General features: G+C 39.8%; 1 protein-coding gene across 1 annotated transcript in view; it reads right to left on the bottom strand.

Annotated features, from left to right (window-relative positions):
* The window catches only part of FMN1 (formin 1), a 432,998-nt gene that overhangs the window by 296,331 nt on the left and 110,490 nt on the right, over nucleotides 1-26,177 (bottom strand). Inside the window, exon 5 of the mRNA XM_005885758.2 lies at nucleotides 12,173-12,351. Coding sequence (XP_005885820.1) covers nucleotides 12,173-12,351 — 179 coding nt within the window. The remainder of the gene's footprint in view (nucleotides 1-12,172; nucleotides 12,352-26,177) is intronic.

Here is a 26,177-nt window from a genome sequence, read left to right as displayed (position 1 = left end):
ATTTACTACCAGTGAATTTTCCATGTTTCTCTCATCTCGCTATCCTCTCAAATTGAGGCTTCAGCCAATTGTACCTCATGGCAATAAGAACATCAGTCCCACTTGGTAAGATAAGCCTAAAAAGTGATTACATCACCTCATGGGAGCAGTAGAAACAAGCTCCTTGAGTCTCACAAGATTGATTAATCAGCATTAAAAACTAAAAGAAAAAAACACACACAAAATAAAACAATAAAAAAACACCTATATGCAGAAGTTGGATGTTGCCTAAAAAGAAAACTTCCTAGAACCACTTCCCTTTACCCTGTGTGACCTTCGCCCATATCATTCAGCTTAGATAATTCCTTCCCACATTCTCATAAAACCCCGAAAGGCAAGGGAAAGTAAAGCAAACGAGATTACATTTCACAGCATTAGGCTACTTAATTCTCATGTTTCTCTTTATCCAATTTATTTCGAGTTCTGGGCCTGAATTGAATAACTAATTGCTTCCAGCTTCCTAAAGTGGTTCAACTAGGTTCATGTGAGGCTTGCTAGAGACAGCAAGTAGAAAGTGGAATTTACATTAGTAAGAGTAAGTAAAAGTGTAGAAACTATATCTGTGAAAGAAAAAAGTTTGAGCAATAGATTGGGAAAAGTAACTAAACTATAAATAAGGTATGAGTGGGGTAATGGATGGAGATGGGTTTTGGGGGTTCAGGAAGTATGTTTTAACTTACCAAATGAAGTTGAGATCTGAGGAAATTATGACATCACAAGTACTCCAAAGACATTTGTTACATGAGTCAGAGGCCATATGGAAGGAGTAGTTTATGAAAGAGTGTTGGTAGAATCAAATTGTTGGGAGGCTGAATGGGATTTTACAAATATTAGAAACCAATTAGCTTAGCCTTATTTTAAAGAGGAAGTCAAGAGGAGCTAAATAACTGGTACCAGTTCACACTGCTCAAGCACAGCGGCAAGATGGAAACGGGTGCCCTGACCCCTGTCCATCCCATGTCATACACCCTACTCCTGCCTTGGCATGTGTGACCTTACCTTCATCCAGATCAGCATCCTCCTTATGCTCATTCTCCACATCCTCAAAATGAAATTATGAGGGCAAATGAAAGACAAAGCCAGAGACCTCCGTAAGCATCCCTTCTATTTTAGTTCTATAGCACTTCCCCTGCCAACTAATACAACACTTAATACAGCCCCTCTGCATCAGCCTATCAGAAGCCGGCAACTGTTTTTACTAATTGGTTAATAAAGAAAACAGGGCCGGCTGGCGTGGCTCACTGGCTGAGTGTCGACCTATGAACCAGGAGGTCACAGTTCAATTCCCCAGTCAGGTCACATGTCCGGTTGTGGGCTCGATCCCCAGTGTGGGGCATGCAGGAGGCAGCAGATCAATGATTCTCTCTCATCATTGATGTTTCCATCTCTCCCTCCCTCTCTTTTCCTCTCTGAAATAAAAAAAAATTTATTAAAAAAAAGAAGAAAGCAGGCTGCACTTGCCTACTGCAAGAACAAGTTGCAGTGATTAAGGCCTTTTTCTATCGAGCAGTATCAAGGACTGTGTGGAAATATGTTGATCCCTCTCTTTTCCTCTCTGAAATAAAAAAAAAAAAATTATTAAAAAAAAAAGAAAGCAGGCTGCACTTGCCTAGTGAAAGAACAAGTTGCAGTGATTAAGGCCTTTTTCTATTGAGCAGTATCAAGGATTGTGTGGAAATATGTTGCATGTAGGTAACAAACTAGAAGACTCTTAAAGGGAAGAGGAGAGGCTGTGGTGAAGCTGAAAGAAAGAAGAGAGCAGTGGGTATGTGATCTTTCAAGGATCAAAGAACAAGGGCTGTTGCAGAGTTAAGAACCTTCCCCTGAGTCCTGCGCTTACATCCTACTCTGCTCCTTCAAGAAGCTTGACCTTCAATAACTTATACAAGCTCCCTCCTCAGCTTCCTTGCCTGGAAACTGGGAATAAGAAAAATACTTACTTTATGGGTTGTTAAGAGCATTAAATAAACTAATATCTGTTTGACACCCTCATCAATGCCTGACACATAGTAAGTACTGTATGATACATTTTCATAGGAAAGAAACCACTTTCTTAGGGATGTCAACTAGGATTTAAAAAAATTTTTTTAACTCTGTCAATATGAAACAGGTATTTACTGACAGCCAGAGCATGAAGGTGCCCCCCGCCCCTACATGTGCACTTGGGCAGAAGGGCCATTTGGTCTGAACAGGATTGTTCAATATAGAAAGGCCTACTAAATATGCCTCCCCACGCCACACGTGTGCCATGAGTGAACGGAGTTCCAAAGAAAATTCTTTCAAGGGATCCCTTGGGGTATTTCAGGGCAAATGCTCTCTGGATTGTTTTTTTCCATCATCTGAAGAGAGTAATTAGCTTAAAGTTTTCCCAGGTCACCACTGTTGAAGGTAACAGAGTTCACCCTGTTTTTTATTGCCTTTCCTATGCTCCACAATGATTTTTAAACTAACTCAGAGAGGAAAAAATCCATAAGTTTGGATTCTCTCAAGAAAATCCCTGCCCTAGCCAGTTTGGCTCAGTGGAAAGAGCATCAGTCTGTGTACTGAAGGGTCTCAGGTTCAATCCCAGTCAAGGGCACATGCCCAGGTTGTGGGCTCGATCCCCAGTGTGGGGCGAGCAGGAGGTAATCTATCAATGATTCTTTCTCATCACTGATGTTTCTATCTCTCTCTCTCCCTTCCTCCCTGAAATCAATAAAAATATATTTTAAAAAATCCTTTTCTCAAGAGCCTATTGATAGACACTGATGATGATACTGCATATGCAGTCCCTTAGCACTGTTATGCTGATGCACAAAAAATGCAAGAGGGAAAAGGAAAGGCTGGGACTTACTTGTGAAGCTGGAGAGGAGAGGGGGAAAGGAGGGGTATTCTTTAAGGTACAGAATATCCTGGGACAAGTTTTTGAAGGATTTTGAGCTTTTCCAAAATGAATAATATGATGTCCCTCGTGGATAATCACTGCAGAAGCCATGAAGTCCACGCAGAAAGCATTTCATTGTGGCTGAAGTTGATCATGATAAAAGTTTTAGATGAAGGTCTGGATTCTAATAAACCATACATACCTATTGCTGCCCAGATGCTCCTGCTTCCCAAGTCATAAAACTAGACAGCCATTGGCTGTGCTGTTACTGGGTATCTTTTTCTTTTCCTTCCTTAAGTTTTTAAAGTAAAAGTTATTTTGAGATTATTACTTCAAACAAACAACAAAGATCAAGGTATCGTTCTTTTCCCTTTTCTTTTCTTTCAGGTATCATTTTTAATTACTTTTTAAATGTAACGAGGCCATATAAAAATTAGGAAATGTGAGGATTTACCTAAAATAAAATGAAGGTAGATAAGAAGAGCTTGCATAATGGGAAAGGAGGGAGAGAACTAGCATTTTTTTAGAGTGTCATTCTTGTCCTAAGTAGGTACCATCCTAGATTCTTTAGGCAAGTTTTCTTGTACCTTAACTCCCTCATCACTCTTAGGAGAAAGGTATCACTGAGCTCCTTTTATAGATTAGCAATGTCCAGTGCAAGTCTCTGCAATAATGGAAATGTTCTATATCTGTGTCATCAATACAATAGATACTAGCCACAGGTGGCCTCTGAGCACTTAAAATGTGGCTAGTGTGACTGAGGTACTGAATTTTTAATTTTATTTAATTTGAATTAATAGTCACGTGTAGCTAGTGACTACTGTTTGGACATTGCTGGAGATGTTAATACTGAGGTTGAAAGAAATTAGGCCAATTCTAAGATTAGACAACCAATGAGTGGCAAAGCCAAAATTTGGACTGGATCAATCTGATTCTAAATGGTCAGCCTTTTCATTACAATAACTCAAAGAACTATTTTAAAACAGTTCTCTTTCGCATTGAAACATCAGAATGGGGGCCGAATAAACCACCTGGTTACCAGAACCAAACGACTATTGAAGTTAGAAGGAATTTGCAGAGAATGGAAAGGACACAAAGATTATGAGTCCTGATTTGATCGGTAATGATTCCTTGAAGTTAATACTCTCATGAGTTAGTCATTTTAAGAAAAAAAATGGAAACAAATGTAAATTCATTAAAATCACAAAGGAGAAAGTAAACTAGGCATTGCCACAACTATGAGTCTATTCTTGAACACAGCTGAGGAGAGAATAGAAAAAAAATAGAGGAGGCAAGAGCTATGGCTTTGAAGTAGCATATGTGTTCAACAAGAGATCTTATTTACTAGTCACATACTCACTGTGCTACTTAAGACAAGTTACTTAACGTCTATGAGCGAGTGTCTACATGTATAAAATAGAAAAAAAATTAACTCAGAAGGATTGCACTAGGAATTAAAAGTGCTAATAGTCCTAACGCAGTGCCTTCTTGAGTCACCACAGATTCAGCGTGTAGTTGCAGGAATAAATGGGTGGGAGAGAGGCGTCACATTCCCACAGTTCTGAAATATATTCATTATTGCCTCCACTTTGTACATCATTTTAATTTGGTATTTAAACAAAACAAGTGCATATATAGCACTGCTGTAATTTTCAACACTTTAAAAAGTATCATGAAATATTTTGAAGAAATATTCTAACAGTTCCTACAATCAAGGTCACTTACTTTCTACAGCTGGAGAGAAAAGGTTATAATGTTCGTGCACAGAACATTTATGTAGCAGCTGCAGTTCTTAACCCAATTTAGAAATAGTAATAATAATAACAAATTGAGTTGGCTTAATTAAAGCCTGCAAAAATCAAAAGATAAGAAAAAAACGACTGGGCCCTAAAAACTGAAACCTTATGTTAACATAGACGTGCTCTAACATTCTCTAGACCAGCGGTTCTCAACCTGTGGGTCGCGACCCCTTTGGGGGTTGAACGACCCTTTCACAGGGGTCGCCTAAGACCATCGGAAAACACATATATAATTACACATTGTTTTTGTGATTAATCACTATGCTTTAATTATGTTCAATTTGTAACAATGAAATTGGGGGTCACCACAACATGAGGAACTGTATTAAAGGGTCGCGGCATTAGGAAGGTTGAGAACCACTGCTCTAGACAAAGGCTACTGCACTTCAAATTCTAAATAGGTCACATGGGATTGTAATTTTAACCACAAATTACCACCTTTATCCTGGAGAGAGAAGAAAGAAAGTGCTTTTCAAAAATACATACATGGAACATAAATGATATATGTAGAAAGAGACCAGGGTTTAAAGGACCATATGAAGTTTATAGCACCCCAAGTCCAATAAATGCACACAGCACTGCAGTTTTTTAAAACAAAACAGAGAGGCTGAAAAATTGAACTCTTTGAAAAGGGGGCAAAAAAAGCAATTATTTTGATTTTAGAGAAACCAAATAAGATATTTCAGCTGCAACTCATTTATTTTCCTTGACCGGAATCGAACCTGGGACCTTTCAGTCCGCAGGCCAATGCTCTATCCACTGAGCCAAACCGGTTTCGGCAGCTGCAACTCATTTAAATAAAATTCCTAGATAAATTTCTCAACAGTTTAATAAAATTCAACTCTATTCTGTGTGCTCTCAGGCTCTGAAAGCATAATACAAAGTTTTCTCTTAATAAAATGCCGAGTCCAAACTTTACATGAGCAGCTAATATATTTCACGTCAGAATAGACAAAGAGAACATCACGCTAAATGTTATCAAGGTCAAAGAAAAGAGAATGTCAGAGTTCCATTATCCACTAAGGTTGTTCAATGATTAAGCCAAACTTACTGTTCCTATTTTTTTTACAGTGAAATCTGAGATGCTGCTAGATTTGAGAGCACAGGTAGGTGTTAAGGGAAGCAAGGGAAATGGCATAAGAACTGAACTTTACGACTGCCCAAATTTTCCATTTAATTTAATGTGATAACCTTCCACACCAATTTCAAAATTGGTACTAATTTGAGATAACTGGTTAAATTTCATGGAGTTTAGAAGCGAAACCAGATTACTTTTTATCAAATGTTTTATCATGACTTAAAGTGGAGGAGTTTGTAAGGTAAAAAAGGGGATTCTCCAATTTGATCATTAATTCATCACTTCCCACTGTTATTTTCCCCTGTATCATTTCATGATCATTTATCATACAGCCAACAGACACTTGATCTCTGTCTTTTGTTGTTAATCCTCATCCAAGGATATTTGTCCACTGATTTTTAGAGAGAGTGGAAAGTAAGGGAAGAGAAAGTGAGAGAAAGAAACATCAGTACATCAATTGCTGGCCTCCCGCAGGGCCTGGGATCAAACCTGCAATCTAGGTACACATGCCCTTGACCAGAATCAAACCTTGGACCCTCTAGTCCACAAGCCGATGCTCTATCCACTGAGCCAAACTGGCTAGGGTGACCTCTTTCTTCCTTTCTCTGTCTTTCTCATTCTGTCTTTCATGCACAGACGCTCACACGAATGTACTCATATACAAAATAGCACACCCCTTCAGAAAACAAGCTACTTTGCTATTTCTGAATTCACTTGCACACACAAGTCTCATTGTCATGAATATCTTAATGTTTTGGATAAGTCTATCTGTGGCCTTTAGCCTTAGGTGGAGGCTCTCATTGGCTTCCATGAAAACAAGACAGGTAGGTGGCCCTTTTCATGTACTGGAAAGGCACCATACCAGAGAGCACTGTGCACTGTTTGCTGTTGAATTAAATTATGCTGTGGAGTTTGACATTCAGGAGTGAAGGAAGGTGGAAGTACTGATATCTGCTCATGCTCCCAACAGTGTTTCCTCATTCATTTGAAAGGGACAGGATCGTTAAAGGGCACGTTGAGACATCTAGTGTTCCATGGTAGCCACTGCAGAATCTTCACTGGATTGAGGTCTATGGGGTGATTTGGTTGTGGTCTAGTTTTTTAATTCTGAGCCTGATTCTTAATCCTTCTCACTGATTATGGGAGCTAACTCATACCCATTAAATACATGGCTTTGTTTTGTACATTATAAACAAAAGAAAACAAACAAAAAAGTATCCATAGTAATGGAGAGGTAGAGGGGTTTAACATTTAAGCCCTTGGGTCTCAACACAGACCTGGGTTCAAGTCCTTGCCCCTCACTTTACTGAGTCTCTCTCTCTATTTGTACAGTAGGTATAATGATACCTCAAAGGATGGTGCCTGGCATTTAGGAAGTGATCAATACCTGAAAGTTTTTGTTACTGGGTGAGACACTAAAGGTTGGGTATTGGACTTGGTAATTATATCATTCCATTCATAAGATACAATTACTTCGAACCTGATGCTATGTCCTCCCCATCCACTTAGGCCAATTCAGTCAGAAAAGTTCAGGAAATTGAGATGATCCTTGGAAATCAGAATCACTAAGAAGAGGTTAAAGTTTGTGTTTTAAAAACTGGCAAGCAAAATCCTACTTCCAGGATTTGTGCAACCAATAATAATCCTAATGACTGCTTATCTTTTCCTATCTTTTTTGCAATCTCAGACCACACTTTTTTAGTGGTATTTCTATCTCACACACCTCCCATGTTTACAGACACTTTATAAACCACCCTCCATGGTGAGTACTCCTCTCAAATGAGATCTTCGGGAAATTTCACTGGTAAGAAATTAGGCTGCATTTGCTCTCTAGTCTGTCCATTTTCAGTGCCTTTGCATATCTGGTTCAAATGCACTGGAAACTGAGGAGCATGGCTAATGGTAGCTTCTTGTTTGATGGCGACAAGAAACTTTCCTTTAAGTGTAACTTTATAATGTTAAGCTCTAAACGGGGATTCTGGGGTGACTGAGTGTTTACCATACACAGATGCCACCGAGGGCAATTCACACAGTTGGTGCATTTGAATGCTGCCCGAAAAGCGATGCCTAGGGTTGCCAGATTTAGTAAATAACATACAGGACAGCCAGTTAAGTTTGAATATCAGAAAAACAACAAGTGATTTTTCACTCTGAGTTCATCCTATGGACTATTTAGCAACCTCGGGACCTGAAGGGGAACTGACTGAGCACTGGGTTCAGTATTTCAGGAGTTTTGTAGATCACCCAGAATGGTCCACAGAACTTGCTTACGCAGGTCTACAGGATAATCACCTAAACAGAACCTCTCTACTTGATAGTCTGGCTGACATTCACCCAAGAGGCATCAAGACTAGCACTGGTTGTTTGAACATTAAAATACATACTGGTTGGTAAACAAATGCTGCCCTCAATATCTCTAGTGTCTATCTTACACCAGCCCCACATCCTGCCATTTCCCCAAGGATGTCCGGGACCTTACAATTCAGTGACTGAAAGACAAATGTCACAACATGGATGGCTCTTGAGGCATATGCTATACTAAGAGAAATAAGTCAGACAGGGAAAGACAAATACTGTATGCTCTCACTTGTATGTGGAATCTTAAAAAATACACACATACATAAAAACCAAATCAACCAAACAAACAAAAACTAAGCTCACAGAAACAGAGAACAGATGGGTGGTTGCCAGAGGAGGGGGGACGGGGGATAGGGGAAATGGGTGAAGGCAGTCAAAAGATACAGACTTCTAGTTATGTGATTAATAAGTTCTGAGGATCTAATGCATAGCATGGTGACTACAGTTAATAATACTGTGTTGCATAGTTAGAAGTTGCTAGGAGAGCAGATCTTAAAAGTTCTCATCACAAGAAAAGAATCTGGTAACTGAGGTGATGGATGTTAACTAAATTTACTGTGGTGATCATTTTGTAATACACACATATGTATATAAAATCATTATGGTGGACACCTTAAACTTATACAATGTTACATGTCAATTATACCTCAATAAACTGGGGGAGGGGGAACTGCACTGGAGAAGCAGAAAGAAGTGGTGGGTGCCTTCAAATAGAGTTAGGAGACTACAAATTTTGGTCTTGCTATCAGAGATGTGACATTATTTCTCACATTAGAACAAAGATTCACATTGGGAATATTGAAATGTTATTTCAATATCATTGCTCCGGTTGATTTATGTTCCTATAATAGAATCAGGGCATTATTTCTCACATTAGAACAAAGATTCACATTGGGAGTATGGAAATGTTATTTATTTCCTTTAAATAAATAATTTCCATTCCAAATATCACTGCTTCGGTTGATTTATGTTCCTATAATAGAATCAGGAAAACTAATATTGTAGCTAAAAGGAACTTTGTTTCATCTATTCCTGGTCCTCCCCAATCTGTCAAAACATATTTGATAAAAACAAAACAACAAAAAGAACCCACATACAACAAAACAAACAAATAAACAAACAGAAAACCTGAAGCCCAGGGAAGTTCAGCAATGCCCAGGGTGCCATAGCTAGTTAGTGATTGAGCCAAGAGTAGAAGTGAGAGAGATCTTCAACTCCTGGTCTAGAGCAGAGGTGGGCCCACTGCCTGTTTCTGAATGGCCTGGAAGCTAAGAATGACCTTTACATTTTTCTTAATTTTAAAAAAAATGACTGTTATTATCTTAAATATTGATATTCTAAGTAAGATTTTCTATTTGGAAGGGTTCTAGTGACTTGGTAAAATTTATATCCTGTTAATCATCAGCACGCCAGCTTACAAGGACATGTTTCTCCAGGGGGACTTTGAACACTGGGTCAGGGAGGTGTTTATGACTGATATTTTGATTGGCCTTAAAGCTTTGACAGGACTGCTCTGTTTTGCATTGCCACCATCAGAAAGTTCCTTTCCCAGCCTTTCTTGTGGATGTGCTGCCACTCATTAATATGCAGGGTGATAACTAAACACTTAATAATCAGTGGGAATCTGGCATCCACCAATCAAAATGGTAACTGGAAGGAGGGCTGGTACTACTATGAAGGGCCTTTCTTTAGCTTTTTTTTTTTTTTTTTTTTTTTTTTTTGCTTTTTTTCTCTATAAAGAGCCAGAGAGGGAATAAGAGTCAAATGGTACTGAGGGGAAAGGGTTTGGAGGTGAAGAGCCTTAGGGCCCAAAGTGTAAGTAAAAAAGCTAATGTAGAAAATAATCTTAAAAAATTATCCTAATTTTTAAAAGTTATAATTAATAGTAGACTAAGAAACATATAAAAATGTTTTAGTATCTATACTTATAATAGGGTAATATGCAAATTAGTCAGGCTGCCATCACATAACCACCAATCAGCAGGAAGGTGGGGCAGCGAGCTACGAGCCAGGGAGAGCTATGAGCCGGGGAGAGCTATGAGAGCCGGGGAGAGCTATGAGCGAGTGGGGGAGAGCTATGAGGGCAGTGGGCGGGGAAGCCAGCTGAGGCAAGCAGCAGCAAGCTACTCGCACATGTATTCATGTGCAGGGCCACTAGTAATGTATATAACATGTAAACTATGTTTTATATATACATATAATTGCCATTAAAGGCTAGTTCAGGAAATAGACCTTATTAATGCAATGATATGTATCAAAAGCCTGAAAATACTTGGAAGAGAAAGGGCATAGGAGAAATTATATGCGTGACAGTGCTATTTACTTCCAAATTGTAGTATACTATTCCAAAATTGGAAACAACTTCAACATCCAATAATAGAGAATAATTAAATAAATTTTGGGATATGTTATAGTGGGACAGTATACAGTCACTTAAGATACATCTAGAAAGAACCTGAAACAACATGGGTAAGCAATGTAAAAGTGATTGATAGAAAAAGGAAGAAAGAAAGAAAGAAAGAAAGAAAGAAAGAAAGAAAGAAAGAAAGAAAGAAAACCTATGTTTATATGTCAAAAAATCCCTCACTGAAAATAAATAATACATAGTAAAAAGCACAAAAAATTATCAAATTTAACTCTATCCTTGACTACTGAGATTACAGATTATTTCTTTTCTTTCCATTTAAATACATATTTCAAGTTTTCTAAAAGGGTTGGGCATGATTCTTATAACTAAAAATAAACTAAGTAAAATTAAGAAATAATTTAATTCACAGGGGAGAAGGTAAACCTGTTTAGACAGTGCCTAAAAAAACACATAAACACGGAATTTTTTAAAAACACAAAAGAAAAAGTAAGTCTTTCAAAATCTGTTTCTGAACTTCCATGTTCTAGGCCTTGTGCAGCAGCAAGCTGAACTGAAAGTAATCTGACCAATAGATGTCACTGTTCCACTTCTTACTTGGAGCACATCTCAAGATGCACAATTTTACTCTTTCGGAGGGACAAAACAAAACTGCAAATTTCCATGTCACCTCATGAAGGGTTGTTGATTTTCCATCTTTCAGTTCCATTCCAAACCTCCTTTTACAATAACTGGGACGTCAAATGCTTTTCTAAAAAAACATAGTGTGACTATGGTTTTATAGTTATGAAAAATACAAGGTTCTGTTGTTGGTTGCGTGAGAAAATCATCACCCATACGAACATCACAGACCCAACCCACACTCGTCAAACACATACTTCCAGGCCTGAAAGTAATGAATTGGGAAGTATTCAAGATTGTCAGTAGGCATGAGAGTTAATGGGGGGAAATAAGTGCTTCTTGGATTCCTAATGCTCACCCCCATCTCTGACAGGAAACTGGGAGGTGAAGGGGGTGAAGATGGGTGGTGAAAATGGGGGCAGGTGGTCAATCCTATCAGGCCACCTACAATGTGGAAGTAGCTAAAACTCAGCCCCCTGCTTTGTATAGGGTCTTCAATGCTTCTGTGTCAATGAATACAAGAATGACTGCGAAAGAAGAAGGCTGTGTTTTTAAAATGGGTCATCTTGTATTCTGCAGATTTCCTGCCAACCTGATTACCTGTTATTTGGGCAGCCAAAGAGGAAAAAAAAAAGGTTTAGGAATGTGCAAGCAAGACAGGCTATTTGGGTTTCACTGGAAAATCCAGAGCCTATTAGTCAGCTAACATATTTCCTCACCTTTTAAGAAAAAATGATATTAAGAGATGAACAGCATCAAATGATCATTCCCACAATGGGGTTTAGGCAGCTAAGCTGATGTGAACAGAGGACTCTGAAAAGCTCAGATAAAGTGTAAACACAGTCACTTTCTAGCACATAAATTTCAGATCACCAAGATCTGTTTTCTGCCACCAGTTGATTTTTAGACAATGACCCCTCCCCCCACATATTACACGCACACACAATGAAGCTTCAGCAGCTTTCATGAACATGATTTACATCAAATGCATATTAAATGAACCTATGCTGACTGCAAAGAATCACAGCACAAACAATATTTCTACTTACATGGAGATCCAAGTGCAATTCACTTCTGTTTGTCTTCTCTCTTTCCTCGAGGAGCAGAAAGGGACAGGCTGGTCCAGCTCTATGGCCCAGGACCCACGCACCTCCATCCCTGATGGGAAGGTCCTTAGAGGCTGACTGCTCATTGAAGCAGTCCCGGGGAAAGCTCTCGGAGGAGATGCCTAGACAAACACAGAGAAGGTTTTCAGTGACAGTGGCCAGAAAAACATCAAGCCACCATATCTGGGGACTCGTGTGGGCCATTTCATACTACCTTCCTTTTTGTAAGGTTTAGAGTTTCCTTTCCTCCAAAAGTGCTGTTCTTAATTACTCTTCTGAATCACACTAACAAAGAATTAAAACATGTGCCCACATACCACCTGCTTAAAAAAAAATAAGCCTAATTAGCTCATCTCTGGGCTCCCTGTTCTTGCTTACTAATCTTGCTATGCATACCATTCTCATTCAGGACAGAATCGGGGAATGAGCTGGAGGATAGAAGCCAGAAGGCTGGGTTGTTGGCCTTACTACTAAAAGCTGTCACCTGAGCCAAGTCACTAGTGTGTGTGTCTTCTAGTTTAGGAACTACACGGTGTTCATCTTCATTGTGGGGGGTGGAATCATCAAGAGTGGTGCACATTGGCGGCTGGTCAGCTTGTTGAATGCGTGAGGCTGCCTGAGTGAATTATGTGGAGCTGCCTTTTCTCATCCCCAGAATGAGGATGTTCTGCTAGTTCTTATCTACATGTTAGGATGAGAATAGGCAGGTATGTGCCAGGCACCGTTCTCAGCCCTGTCCTTTGATTTTTTAAAAGGACCCTATTGGCAGGTATCATTAGTGTTCCAGTTTTAGAAGAAGAAACTGAATCACAAAGATCATACAGTCAGTAAGTGGTAAAGCCAGGAATTGAACCCAGGCAGTTAAATGCTAGAGGCCATGCTCTCAAAGACCAGACTATATGGCCTCTGCCTGGCTTTCTTGTGATGACAATGTGTGTTCTATCACAAAAGGACTTTGTGGTCAAATAAGTGTGAGAAAAGTGGCATATCTTATCCCTTGGAGCTACGATTCATGTTAGCATATTACAGACCTTGAGTGTCCTTTACTAAAGAAATTTAGTCTGTATAATAGTATTTTCCACACTTATTTGACCACAGAATCCATTTAAAGGGGCACCTGATAATCTTGTTGAAAGCCACTAGTGTTTCAATGGAACATAGTTTGGAAAACACTAAGTTAGATCACCTCTAAAGTCCCATCTGACTCTCAAGTTCCTGGTCCTCTTTTAATTCCTGGTAAGCAACCCTGGCAAAATATTATGCAACTAGGCAGAAGTTAAGGGTTTAGGCTCAGTGTACTTTCGTAATAGAGATCACCGTTGGATATATGATAGGTTGTTTATTACACATAATCCTTGTAAGAGCGTCTCTTTGGCAGTGACCCAAAGCCAGCCAATGACTTCCGCCATGCTGCAAACCTGACTTACCAGTGACCTGAGCTGAGAGTAAGCCAGCTAACAGAGGGATCATGGGATAAAATGCTTCTCCTTTCTATGAGAGTAGCATTTTAGAAGAAACGCTATTTTAAAATGGCCAAGGTTTTGCTTGTTGTTTGCTTGTCCAGTCAGCTGATTTCCAAACACCTCAGAGTGAAAGGTGAGGCAGGTCCCAGCGTCTCTACAGTTGCCCTCTGGCGGGCTGCCCATAGAACACTCTCTGTGGAGACTGAGGATGTGAGAGTTCAGGGCCTCAGGTGTTTACTCTGCTGACATAGGGTATCCAGATTATTATAACTAAGCTCTTCCTTTCCCTGAGCCAGATGTCTTAGAATGAGAGCCGTTTCAGTCACCTGGCCTCACCCTCTCCATATGCCCCTTATTCCCTACACTCTCCAGAGCGTTTGCTTTGGCCCTCCTGTTAGTGCCCCCACCCTGGCTCTAAGAAGAGGCACTCTGCTAAGTACCTTCACTTTATCTTCACGGTGACACTGAGAGGAAGGTTGCTGGCCATGCTTTCATAGTTGAAGAGATTCAAGCCCAGAGCCTTTTTAGCTGCCATTATATGGCTCATCTCTCTCTCCCAGAATATTTCTACTCATATTGGGCAAGAAACGAGAAAATAGACCTTTTTAAATTTATGGTATACTCTCACCATGCTACATTATCTTCAGAAATGTACTAATTACTAGCCCTATTTTTCATTTTATGGCCTTCTACTTTTCATTTTTATTTTGGAATAGCTGCTGGCTTTGAGTAAGGTTTATACTGGTTAATAAAACGACATAAAGCATAATATATACATCACAGAGAACATAATATACAACACCTAAGGTAAGACATCCAGATCATCAAAGGCACATTGTCTGGTGAGCAGAAGTTCATCATTTGGGTTTAAGAGAGTGGTGAATTCCCACAATAACTAGGATCTGTGTCCTTAGAGAAAATGCAGATGCACACACAAACTCCCTCGTACACCCTGCGGTGCTATCCGACACAGCATTCATTGAGGTGTGGAGTGCAACTCAATCCACTCCTGTGCAGAGGAAAGACAGCACGCAGTTTAGGTAGAAACAATAAAAAGGAACTTTGTTTTGGAAATAGTTTTAATTTTAAAGAGCCAATTTCTCCTACCTAGTGTTTAACCAGACAAAATCCCTATGAAGGAAACATGCAAGGTAAAAATCATGGCGCATAGTAATTTTGGTGAGGATCAATTTGACAGCAAAGGACCAAGGGCAGAAGTCAGTAACATTAAAACATTATTCTTAAACGTCTGACAATGTAGGTTAGGACATGGGACAAATTCACCACCAGAAAGCACATAAACTTATAAAGTAAGTCTTTTAATGGAAATTTTAATAATACCAACACAAGTTTTTTGAAGTTAGAAATAAAGCACATGCCTATATTTATTAAAATGGGTAGTAGCCACACTACTCTCTTCAACTGAATAAATTTAATAAAGAGAAGGAAAACTTACCTAAAATTAGGTAAGTATGTTCTGTCAAAAGTCAAATGTCATTTAATTTTCTGATACAGATTTTGAGGTATTTGATTTTCATTGAACATTCTGTAAAAAGCTTTAAAGTTTAATCAACCTAATCATATATCTTTCCCTTTCATGTGCATATTGTAAATTTGTTTTTTACTCAATGTTTATTGCTTATTTTGCTTCTCAAAGACATTCCAACAGCTGGATGGACCACACATACAAACACAGGTTAATTCTACAGCTGACCACTATTAATAACAACACATAGCACAGTCACAGTACGGTAAGGGCGACTTACCTTGGGACCACCTGGAAAGTCTGTGCTTGTCTCAACCATTCAAATGATGAGCTGCACTTCCTGATGCTAACCTACAACATCAGACTGGGTTTTGCTGTCAATTATCAATGTAATGGAAGCAGAAAGAAAGGAAAGGTAATATGCCATTTACAACTGTAAGCAGTATCCATAGCTTATCTTTCCAAAATTGAATGTCTCTCTACCTATGGTATGTTGGAGTATTGTTACCACTTCTTTACTCCCTCCCTGTATGATTATTAAGCACCCAAGGCCTTGCCAGTTGTCTTGGCAGTTCCTCCCATTGGCCCATGGATATTGGATCTGGCCTCGTGACCTGTTTTGGCCAATTGAATGTGGGCAATGTGACACTGTGCCAATTCTGAAGCAAGCCTTCCTAGGAAGAAGCACCGTGTGTTTTCACACCCTGCTTTGTGTTTATGCCATCATTATTTGACAAGCCCATCCTAGGGAGCCTGGATTAGACACACAGAGCAGACCCATGCACAGTCTTACTGCCTGGAGCCAATCTTAGCTGAACCTGGGTCAAATCAAATGAACCTTAGTCAACTCCTAAGCCAATGAATGGGAACAATAAATATTTGCTGTGAGCCATTGAAATTTGGGGTTCATTGTTGAAATAGCTGCCTGATATACTCTCTATCATCTGCCTCCACCAAAAGCACTACACTTTAAACCATTTCAGCTAAGCAGGCTTAAAGATTACGATAATCTAATATGTACTAAAAACCATTATTCAATGTATCATGTTTTTTTAAAAATCAAGTGAATACTCATAGCGTGCCCATTACCTCATTCATACCAAGATTCACACACAAACTACATTTCATTTTAAAAAGTTAAACTTGCCCAGCCGGGTGTAGCTCAGCGGATGAGCGTCGACCCAGGAACCAAGAGGTCGCGGGTTCGATTCCTGGTCAGGGCATATGCCCAGGTTGTGGGCTTGATCCCCAGTGGGGGGCATGCGGGAGGCAGCCAATCAATGATTCTCTCTCATCATTGATGTTTCTATCTCTCTTTCCCTCTCCCTTCTTCTCTGACATCAATAAAAATATATTTAAAAAAAACAAGTTAAACTTATTTACCAGGCAATGCTTTTAATTACCTAAAGAATTTATGTCCACATATATAAAGACACTTTCAAAGAGAAGCTTGCAAACATACTATGTAATTTTACAAAATTACAGTGCCTTTTAGGCTTTCATTTTTAATTTTTCCGTAATACCGAGCCCTCACTTGACAGCAATGATGAAGTAGTTGTGCCTCCAAAAAGAGAAGAGGGGAAAAAAAGCTTGAAACTCTCATGAGTTTTTGTTCCTATGCTGTAGTTCCCAAGGCCATTCATCACACTCGACTTAAAATAAATCCAAGAGGTGAAGTTTCCCCAACCGTGAAAATCAGAACTGATATGTAAATGTAGACAGGTTGTCTTCTGTTATGTTATTCAGACATGTACTTACAGGCAAGAGAGACAGCAATCTAGATGTGTAGCTAATGGAAAGTGACTTTAAGTACTTGTAGGGAGGTGTGTGCCTGTGTGTGCAATTATTCATGTCTATATCAAGAAAGGCAGAGCTTTGGCACAAATACAGTCTCGTGGCTGGTTTCTGTCAATTAGGGATCAACTCTTTCTCGTTCTACTGCCCTTGTTTTCATTTCTAGTGATGTTAAATGATACAATCCCAGCTAAGTAGATATAATTCTGAAAAAGCCTCTTATCTAGCCATCCCAGCCTCTAACTCTTCTTGCGAGAAGTATGTGGAGAGAGAATTTATGAGCAAGGGAAGGTAGGTAGAAGGTACAGTATAGAGAGACAGGGGAAGTCTGCCAGTGGATCAGGAAGTAGGAAGGACCGGGGAATAAGCTATGTCAATTTCAGAATCTATGGGAAAAGCATCCATATCCACTAACAAATGCAATGTTGTTAATATTCAAATTCAAGTAAAATAAAATGAAAATTAGAGCTGGGAAGGAATTTTGCATACCTTTCCACCTACCTGCTCATTTTATAGTTGAGGGAACTGAAATCCAGGAAGATTGTGATATTTCCAACACAACCATCTAGTGGCAAAGGCAGAACTAAAATCCAGATTCCAGGGAAATCATGCATGCTATTTATTTATTTATTTAAATATATTTTATTGATTTTTTTTTTTTTTACAGAGAGGAAGGGAGAGGGATAGAGAGTTAGAAACATCGATGAGAGAGAAACATCAGCTGCCTCCTGCACACCGCCTACTGGGAATGTGCCCACAACCAAGGTACATGCCCTTGACTGGAATCAAACCTGGGACCCTTCAGTCTGCAGGCCGACGCTTTATCCACTGAGCCAACCTGATTGGGCTCATGCATGCTATTTAGAGAGCATTATTGCCAATCCACAAATGGGAATACTGAGGTCTGAGAAAGAAGTAGATGTGAATGGTTAAACAGGTGGGTTCAGTTCCTGACTGTGACCTTGGCTAATTGCTGGAACTTGGTGTAATTACTAACCCACCCTGAAGCTTTATGTCCTCATTAATAAAATGAAGATAATAAGAATATACCTGTGCTCAAAATTGTTTTCGTTCAAGAACTTTTCCTGGGGTGGGGGTGATGTATTGATGGGGGATACAAACAAATCCCTGTTTCAAGTATAGAAACCTGTATGCAGTGAGAGCATATTAAACATCACAGGCTGATGTTAAGGACTATTTTTTGTCAAAGAAAACAAAGAGAAAAATAATTAAACTCATAAGAATTCCCGATAGCACTGCACTGCAGCAGATTCCAAATCTGTTCAAGTCCTAAAAATAGAACTCACGTCATCAAATGCAATAGCTCCAAGTACATGGCTGATCATCTCCAAAAAGAGCAGCTCTTCAGGGCCCTTCCACAGACACCCTATGACAGTCAAACATGAGCCTAGAGCCATGAATAAAATTACTTATAGACATAGGTTTAAATGAAATCACATTTTAAAGAGGTACATAAATACATATTGTTATGATTATTACATTAACCTCTCTCCATGATCATTTCCTGTGAAGAATACAGATGATAGGCAAGAAGCAAATATTACTCAAGTCAGGACTCATTTACAGCAGTAGTTATACTGAGTATTTTATTTTGTTTTTTTAAATATATTTTATTGATTTTTTTTTTTAACAGAGAGGAAGGGAGAGGGATAGAGAGTTAGAAACATCGATGAGAGAGAAACATCGATCAGCTGCCTCCTGCACACCCCCTACTGGGGATGTGCCCGCAACCAAGGTACGTGCCCTTGACTGGAATCGAACCTGGGACCCTTCAGTCCGCAGGCCGACGCTCTATCCACTGAGCCAAACCAGTCAGGGTTGAGTATTTTAACACCTGAAAAACAGGGGCATGTACTGGTATTTAAAGTACAAATGATGCTGAGTCACCATGTTTTAAACTGAATAAAAGGTAGGAGCAGATGCATCAAAGTATGGTTTGGTGCAGAAAAGACCAAGAATCAAATTTGGAAGATTGCAAAATTCACTGAGATATTAAGAGCCTCTGTCTATTTTCAGTAATAAGTGCTTAAGAAATTAGATGTTGGTAACTTCTAATTCCTAAGTGATTAAATTTTTTTGGTATTTTGATTATAAGGAATATACTTATTAACAACAAAAATACTGAGGTGAAGAACAAGAATACAAAAAATTATTTACAGTATTTATTATAAATATACGTGAATAACATTTTTCCTTCTTGTGTAATATTATTTCAGTTATTATGGGGATAGTTGCACCAATGGGGAAACCAACTCTTGAAGAGATATCACATAATTACTAATTATCTTAATAGCTAAGAAGGTATAACAAAAACTACAAAATACTAAGCCTTGGATTAAAAAACATATATAATAATGACTTTTTAAAAAATTCCTTTTCAAAAAGAAATGATTTTAAGAGATTCACAAAGACCAAATATATATAACAAGATTAATAAAATAAATAAAGGCACATATGTCAATATTAAGGGTAAATATTTAAGAGATTAAGAACAAAATATGCCTTTGAGTGTCCTTGCAAACAAAGCAAGCACATTTGGTTATTTCACTCCTATTATCAAAAGAAAGAAACAGCCCAGTTGGTGTGGCTCAGTTGGATGAGCATCACCCCATGCACCAGGAGGTCACTGGTTAAATGCCTGGTCAGAGCATATGTCCGGGGCTGTGGGCTCAATCCCCAATAGGGGGTGCAGTAGGCAGTGGATCAAATTTCTCTCTCATTGGTGTTTCTGTCTCTCTCTCCCTCTCCCTTCTTCTCTCTGAAATCAATAAAAAGATATTTTTTAAAAAGGAAGAAACATATTGATCCTTCAGGGCTGACACAGATTTTTTCTGATATTAAATTCTGAGAGACATTGTTACTTAATAGAATTAGTTCCACGCTAGCCTTAGCTCCATCCTAGCTGTTTGATCAACAATTGATTTCACAAAACCAATGGGGCTAGTCTAGTTATTGATCAATAGCCTTTGTCCTCCTAACCAGAGAGGTTTTGAAATGTCTTAATTGCCCAATAATTTGGAACTGAAGTGATGAGTTCTTCAGCAGAGCAGCTAAGTACTGGCCTTTCTGAAACAGCCAGATTCTTAAATGGCCCCCTTTTGCCAAGGTTTCTCAGGCTCCAGAGTTTTTCTATCTTCCTTCTTCCACCAGGCATTAATACTAAAGAAGAGCCCCACATTTTACCCCAACTACCTTAGCTGAGGCCTGATTTATCAGTTTCTCTTCCCACAAATCCATTTTCTTTTTTTCCTTCTAAGCCATGATAAGATAATCTGAGTCACAGCATCATGATTTGGTGAAACAGCACCAGAATGTCACTGGCAATTGGACCTCAGTTCAGAAACCTCAGTTCTTGAGTTCTGGCTAAGAAAGAATTTGGAGCCAAGACTCAAACTATAAGAGAAAGTTTATTTAGAAAGTCACAGGGAAGAATAAATGAGTGGCAGAAGAAATGGGCTCAAGTTACAGAGGGAAAAGAAGGGCCTTTGGAGAGAGAAAGGTAAAGGGGGGAAGAAGAGGAAAGGAGAGAGGGGTGGGTGTGTTCCTAGGAGGGAGAGTGCCCACAAATTCATGTTCTTCAGGGCCAGTGATGTCTTACTTACGGTACATTTACTATATGTCACGCACTTTACATACATTTCACATTATTGAGAATCTTTACAATAATCCTGAAAGGTAGTTATAAGAAAACCCTACTTTAAAGATGAGAAAACTAATGAAAAAGAGAAGTTAACTTTGTCCAGGGTCAATCAGTAAGTAGTAGAACTACATACTGAAACCAGAGCCTGGAATCAACCTCCTGCCATTAACAACTAGAAACTAAACAAAACATAGGAAACAACTATTTTTAGATATTCAATTGCAAGCAGCACAGTATTACAATACTTGAGATATGTAAAACAAATTAAGTGAGTCTAATAATTGCCTAGGCTAAAAGGTGATTTTTAAAAATAATCGATAGGGTCCCAGTGACCTCTGGAGCATTATCAAGTAGTCTAACATATGTAAAATTAGAAGCAGGGGTGTAAGAGAAACAGAAAAATATTTAAGTAAATACTGGCTAGAATTTTCCAAATTCGATAACAATTATAAAACCACAGATCAAAGAACCTTAATAAACCCTAAGGGGGATAAACACCAAAAAAAAATCTATACATATGTAAAAGGCTAATATGCTAGTGCCCGACAGTCTGACCGGTCACTATGACGTGCACTGACCACCAGGGGGCAGACGCTCAATGCAGGAGCTGCCGTGACGCACACTGGCCATTTACAGAGAAATGGCACCGCAGACATGACGCCCACAAAGCAACACCAGGCTTCCCCCAAGTGAGACACAGGCCCCACCACCACCCTGGAGTGACAGCCCACCAATTGCAGCTGATGCTGCTGAGACCCCATGGCGCAAAATGCAGCCTACTGCCCAGCCCAGCCCGGAAACGGTGGCTGTGGGTGACAGGTAATGACATCACATAGCAACTCCTGGCTTCCTCTCCCTAGCAACAACTAGCATCCTTGGAGTTTCTTCAGCCCAGGAACACAACTTGCTTGATAGCCAGGTGGAAACATTTTACACTTTAACCCAGGCGTCCTCAAACTATGGCCCACGGGCCACATGCGGCCCGCCGAAAACATTTATCCGGCCCGCCGGGTGTTTTTGCCGCCGCTGCCTGTCCTGCTTAGCAGCCGACTTGTCCCGGGCCCGCAGTGCCCATGTGTGGAATGTCTGAGGGACAGTGAACTGGCCCCCTGTTTAAAAAGTTTGAGGACCTCTGCTTTAACCAAATGTCTGTGAAGCATTTTCCCATGCCTCATCTCATTTTATCCTCACAGAAGTCCTGGAATAGGTAGATAGGACACTTGGTGGAATCCTATTTTCTTTAGTCGGAAAACGGAGATTTAGAAAGTTTAGAAACTTGACCTGACTGCAAATTTGTAAGAAATGGTGGGTCTCGAAAATGACTTTCAGTTTTCTCATTGCGCAGAATATAGTCAAACACTGCAACAGTTAAATATTTTACCCTTTTTTCTCCCTGTGTGATCTACAATAATAATCTGCTTTGTGTTGATATTTACTGCTGTGTTGCTGACAATTACCTGAAAGAGAAGATGGGGTGCTTCACTGGGCTGGAAAAAGTTTAGCTAAAGCAGAAAGCAGGTCTAATTAAGCAAGTTTATTCTATCCTACATAAGAAAAGGCTAATATGCAAATTGACCGAACTGCAGAACTACCAGTCACTATGACGTGCACTGACCACCAGGGGGCAGACGCTCAATGCAGGAGCTGCCCCCTGGTGGTCAGTGTGCTCCCACAGGGGGAGCACCGCTCAGCCAGAAGCAGGGCTCATGGCTAGTGAGTGCAGCGGTGGTGGCAGGAGCCTCTTCTGCCTCTGCTGCAGCACTAAGGCTGTCCGACTGACGGCTCAGGCCCGTTCCCCAAGGGGAGCAAGCCTGAGCCATCAGTCGGACATCCCCCGAGGGCTCCTGGACTGCTAGAGGGCGCAGGCCAGGCTGAGGGACGGCCCCCCCCCCGAGTGCATGAATTTCATGCACCTGGCCTCTAGTAATAAATAAAATTGCTGAAAACCAGTGATAAAAAGAATATTGTAAAAGCCAGTCAGAGAAAAAAGTAATATTATATATAGAAAACCAAAGAAAAGAATTATAACAAACTTCTTGTCACAACATGCAAGCCAGAAGACAACAGAATGACAATATTGAAGTACAGAAAGATAAAAAAATGCTAAAAAATAAAAGATTTTTAAAATTCAACCTAAAACTTTATTTTATCTTATTTATTATTTTTTGTTCAACCTATAATTTTATATCTAGCAAAAATACTTAAAAAAATAAACTTCAAAATGACATATGTTACCAGGAATAAAATAAGTCAATAAATTTAAAAGGCTCAAAGTCATAAAAAATATGTTTACTCCCGGCTGGCATGGCTCAGTGGTTGAGCATCAACCTATGAACCAGGAGGTCATGGTTCGGTTTCTGGTCAGAGCACATGTCTGGGTTGCAGGTTTCATCCCCAGTGGGGGGCATGCAGGAGGCAGCCAATCAATGATTCTCTCTCATTTTTTTTAATATATTTTATTGATTTTTTACAGAGAGGAAGGGAGAGGGATAAAGAGCCAGAAACATCGATGAGAGGGAAACATCGATCAGCTGCCTCCTGCACACTCCCCACCGGGGATGTGCCCGCAACCAAGGGACATGCCCTTGACCGGAATCGAACCTAGGACCCTTGAGTCCGCAGGCCGATGCTCCATCCACTGAGCCAAACGGATTAGGGCTCATTATTTTTTTAAATATATTTTTATTGATTTCAGAGAGAAAGGGAGAGGGAGAGAGAGAAATAGAAACATCAATGATGAGAGAGAATCATGTACAAACAATCAATGACTACAAGACATCTGAGGAGAATGTCTAAAAAAAATAAAATAAAGTGGAGAACAAAAGGAAAAAGAGGTTGCATCACTCTATACCTGCTGGATCAAGATTTTGGAGGTGGCAACTTTCTTTGGCAGCTCTTGCCATATGGCTCTCTTCCCTGCCTCTAGTCCTTGCCAGTTTCCTGTGATTCTGTCCCCACCCTTTTCCCCTAGGAGTGAAAATGGCTTTTTGCTATTATTAATTTCCGGTAATCCCACAAACCCATGCTGGTTTTCTTAATCAGTCTGGACATGATCTCTTCATTAAGTTATTTGCAGTTTAAACCCTTTTGAATAGACATCTATTTTCTGCCAGGACTCTGACTGATAGGGCAATTGGTATCAGTAACAACTGTTATCAGGAGTTTACTTCCTACCCTTTAGCATGCGTGTGTATTACTAAGGCATCTAGTGTGCTTGCTACCTGATGTTTGCCATAGCCAGTGAGAATAATAGCAGCAATGTAATGGGCCAGTGTAGATTTTTGTAGCATATGAAAATGATCAAAGTCCTTTCAGATTATATTATGGGAAAAGGAAAGTTGCCATAGCCTTAAAGTAAGGCAGTGACAAGTATACTGCCGTCTTTTCCAATTGAAGATAAATTGGCTGATATGAAAACAAAGCATTTCCTGAATCAATAAGTGCACATAGCTCCCAGGGGCTGTGCTGATATACTCAGTAAGTGAACCATATCTGAAACAGTGCTTGCAACTTGCACCCTTGTGTAATTAAGTTTACAATAATCCAATCATTCTCTAAAAGCCATCTGTCTTCTCACTAGCCCAAAGAAAATTTAAGCAGAAGTATGATATGAATCACCATCCCTGCATCTTTCAAATCTTGGATGGTGGCACAAATCTCTGCACTTATCCCAAGGATGTAGAATACACTTTCAACCACTGGGGGAAATACGGTGCCATTTCTCCCTACACACTCAGATCTGGAAACCCAAAGTGGAGTGGCCCTTCTCACTGTTATACCTAAAAAACCACTTGCATAATTTTTGCAACCTTGGGCTTGGTGGGTTTGGAAAACTCAGTGCCCAAAGGAGGAAATGCTTCCACTAGGGAACAAAGTCATGGTTGACTTAGCCAGGAAGCTGAGAGTGCTCCCAGGCCTTTTAGGCTCTTATACATTAGAGATACATTTATTTGACTTTACTAGCAGCGGTTCTCAACCTGTGGGTCGTGAACAATGAAAATACATCCTGCATATCAGATATTTACATTACGATTCAGAACAGTAGCAAAATTACAGTTATGAAGTAGCAACGAAAATAATTTTACGGTTGGGGGTCACCACAACATGAGGAACTGTATTAAAGGGTCGCGGCATTAGGAAGGTTGAGAACCACTGCAAAGTTTAGTGCCTCACTAAATAAATGTCTTTAGTAGAATATCTAACCTGGACCTAAAATATTAAACTTCTGTAATCAAAGAAATAATAGTAAATGTTGAAGCTGCATATTTTGAAAAATAGTATAAAATGAATGTCCTCATATGAATATTAGTATGATAAAAAAAACACACACAAACTACTGTGAAGCTGCATATTTTGAAAAACAGTATAAAATGAATGTTATGAATATTAATATGATAAAAAAAACACACAAACTACTGTGAAGCAAATACTTTCAAAGCTTCTTGGTAAAAGAGTACATTGGTATACATCCCTGAAAAGTTATTGACAATATATATCTGAAACAGGGGCTGACCAAATACAATACTCAACTTGTTTTTGTGCAGCCTGTAAGCTAATAATGATTCTTTCATTTTTCTATGTTTAAAGGAGAGGAAGGAAGTAGAAGAGAGGCAGGGAGAAGGGATAGGGGAGGAGAAAGAGAATCAGCAGCAGCAACAGAGACCTATGAATTTTAAAGTAAAGAATATTTACTATTTGGCTCTTTACAGAAAAGTTTGCTAATTCCTATTCTAAAATGTTAACATATCCTTTAACCAGCAAGATTGACTTGTGTGAATCTATCCTAGAAAAATCCTTGTTTTGCTGTTCAAGATCTTTGTAAAAAATACATTTGTGGACCAAAAAGGGGGTTCTACAGGAAGCAACCTCACAGGATAATCTACACTAATAAAAGAGAAACATGGTAATTGGCGTACGACCGCTACCCTTTTCATTGGCTAATCAGTGAGAATATGCAAATTAACTGTCAGCCAAGATGGCGGCCGGCAGCCAGGCACTGAAGCGAGCAGAGGCTTGCTTGCTGACTCCAACGTTCCCCGCCTCACTTGCCAGCCTCTCAGTTGCAACTCTAAGCAACTATGTACTATGTTGCAAATAAGAAGCTAAACAAAACCCCAGAAAAGGGCTTCCATTCAGCCGGGCTCGGACCGCAACATTGTATCTATGTTTTCAGCAGCAAGGCCTCAGAGCTAAAGCTGGCCCAGAATAAAAAAAAAAAAGAGAAGAAAACAAGGAGCGGTTGGAAGCTTTAGTCACTCGCCAGCCGGAAAACAGCCCTCAGCCCCTCACCCAGACTGGCCAGGCACCCCAGTGGGGACCCCCACCCTGATCCAGGACACCCTTCAGGGCAAACCAGCCAGCCCCTACCCATGCACCAGGCCTCTATCCTATATAGTAAAAGGGTAATAGGCCTCCCAGCACCGGGATCAGCGGAGCAGCGAGGCTCCCGGCACCGGGATCAGCATGACAGGGGGCAGCGCCCAAACCCCCTGATCGCCCTGTGGCTCTGTGAGTGACAGGGGGCAGGGCCACAACCTCCCTATC

The sequence above is a fragment of the Myotis brandtii genome, unplaced genomic scaffold (genome assembly GCF_000412655.1).
Source record: "Myotis brandtii unplaced genomic scaffold, ASM41265v1 scaffold927, whole genome shotgun sequence".
NCBI classification, from domain to species: Eukaryota; Metazoa; Chordata; class Mammalia; order Chiroptera; family Vespertilionidae; genus Myotis; species Myotis brandtii.
Note: the sequence above shows the minus strand (reverse complement) of the source record. Positions and strands in the feature narration are given on the sequence as shown.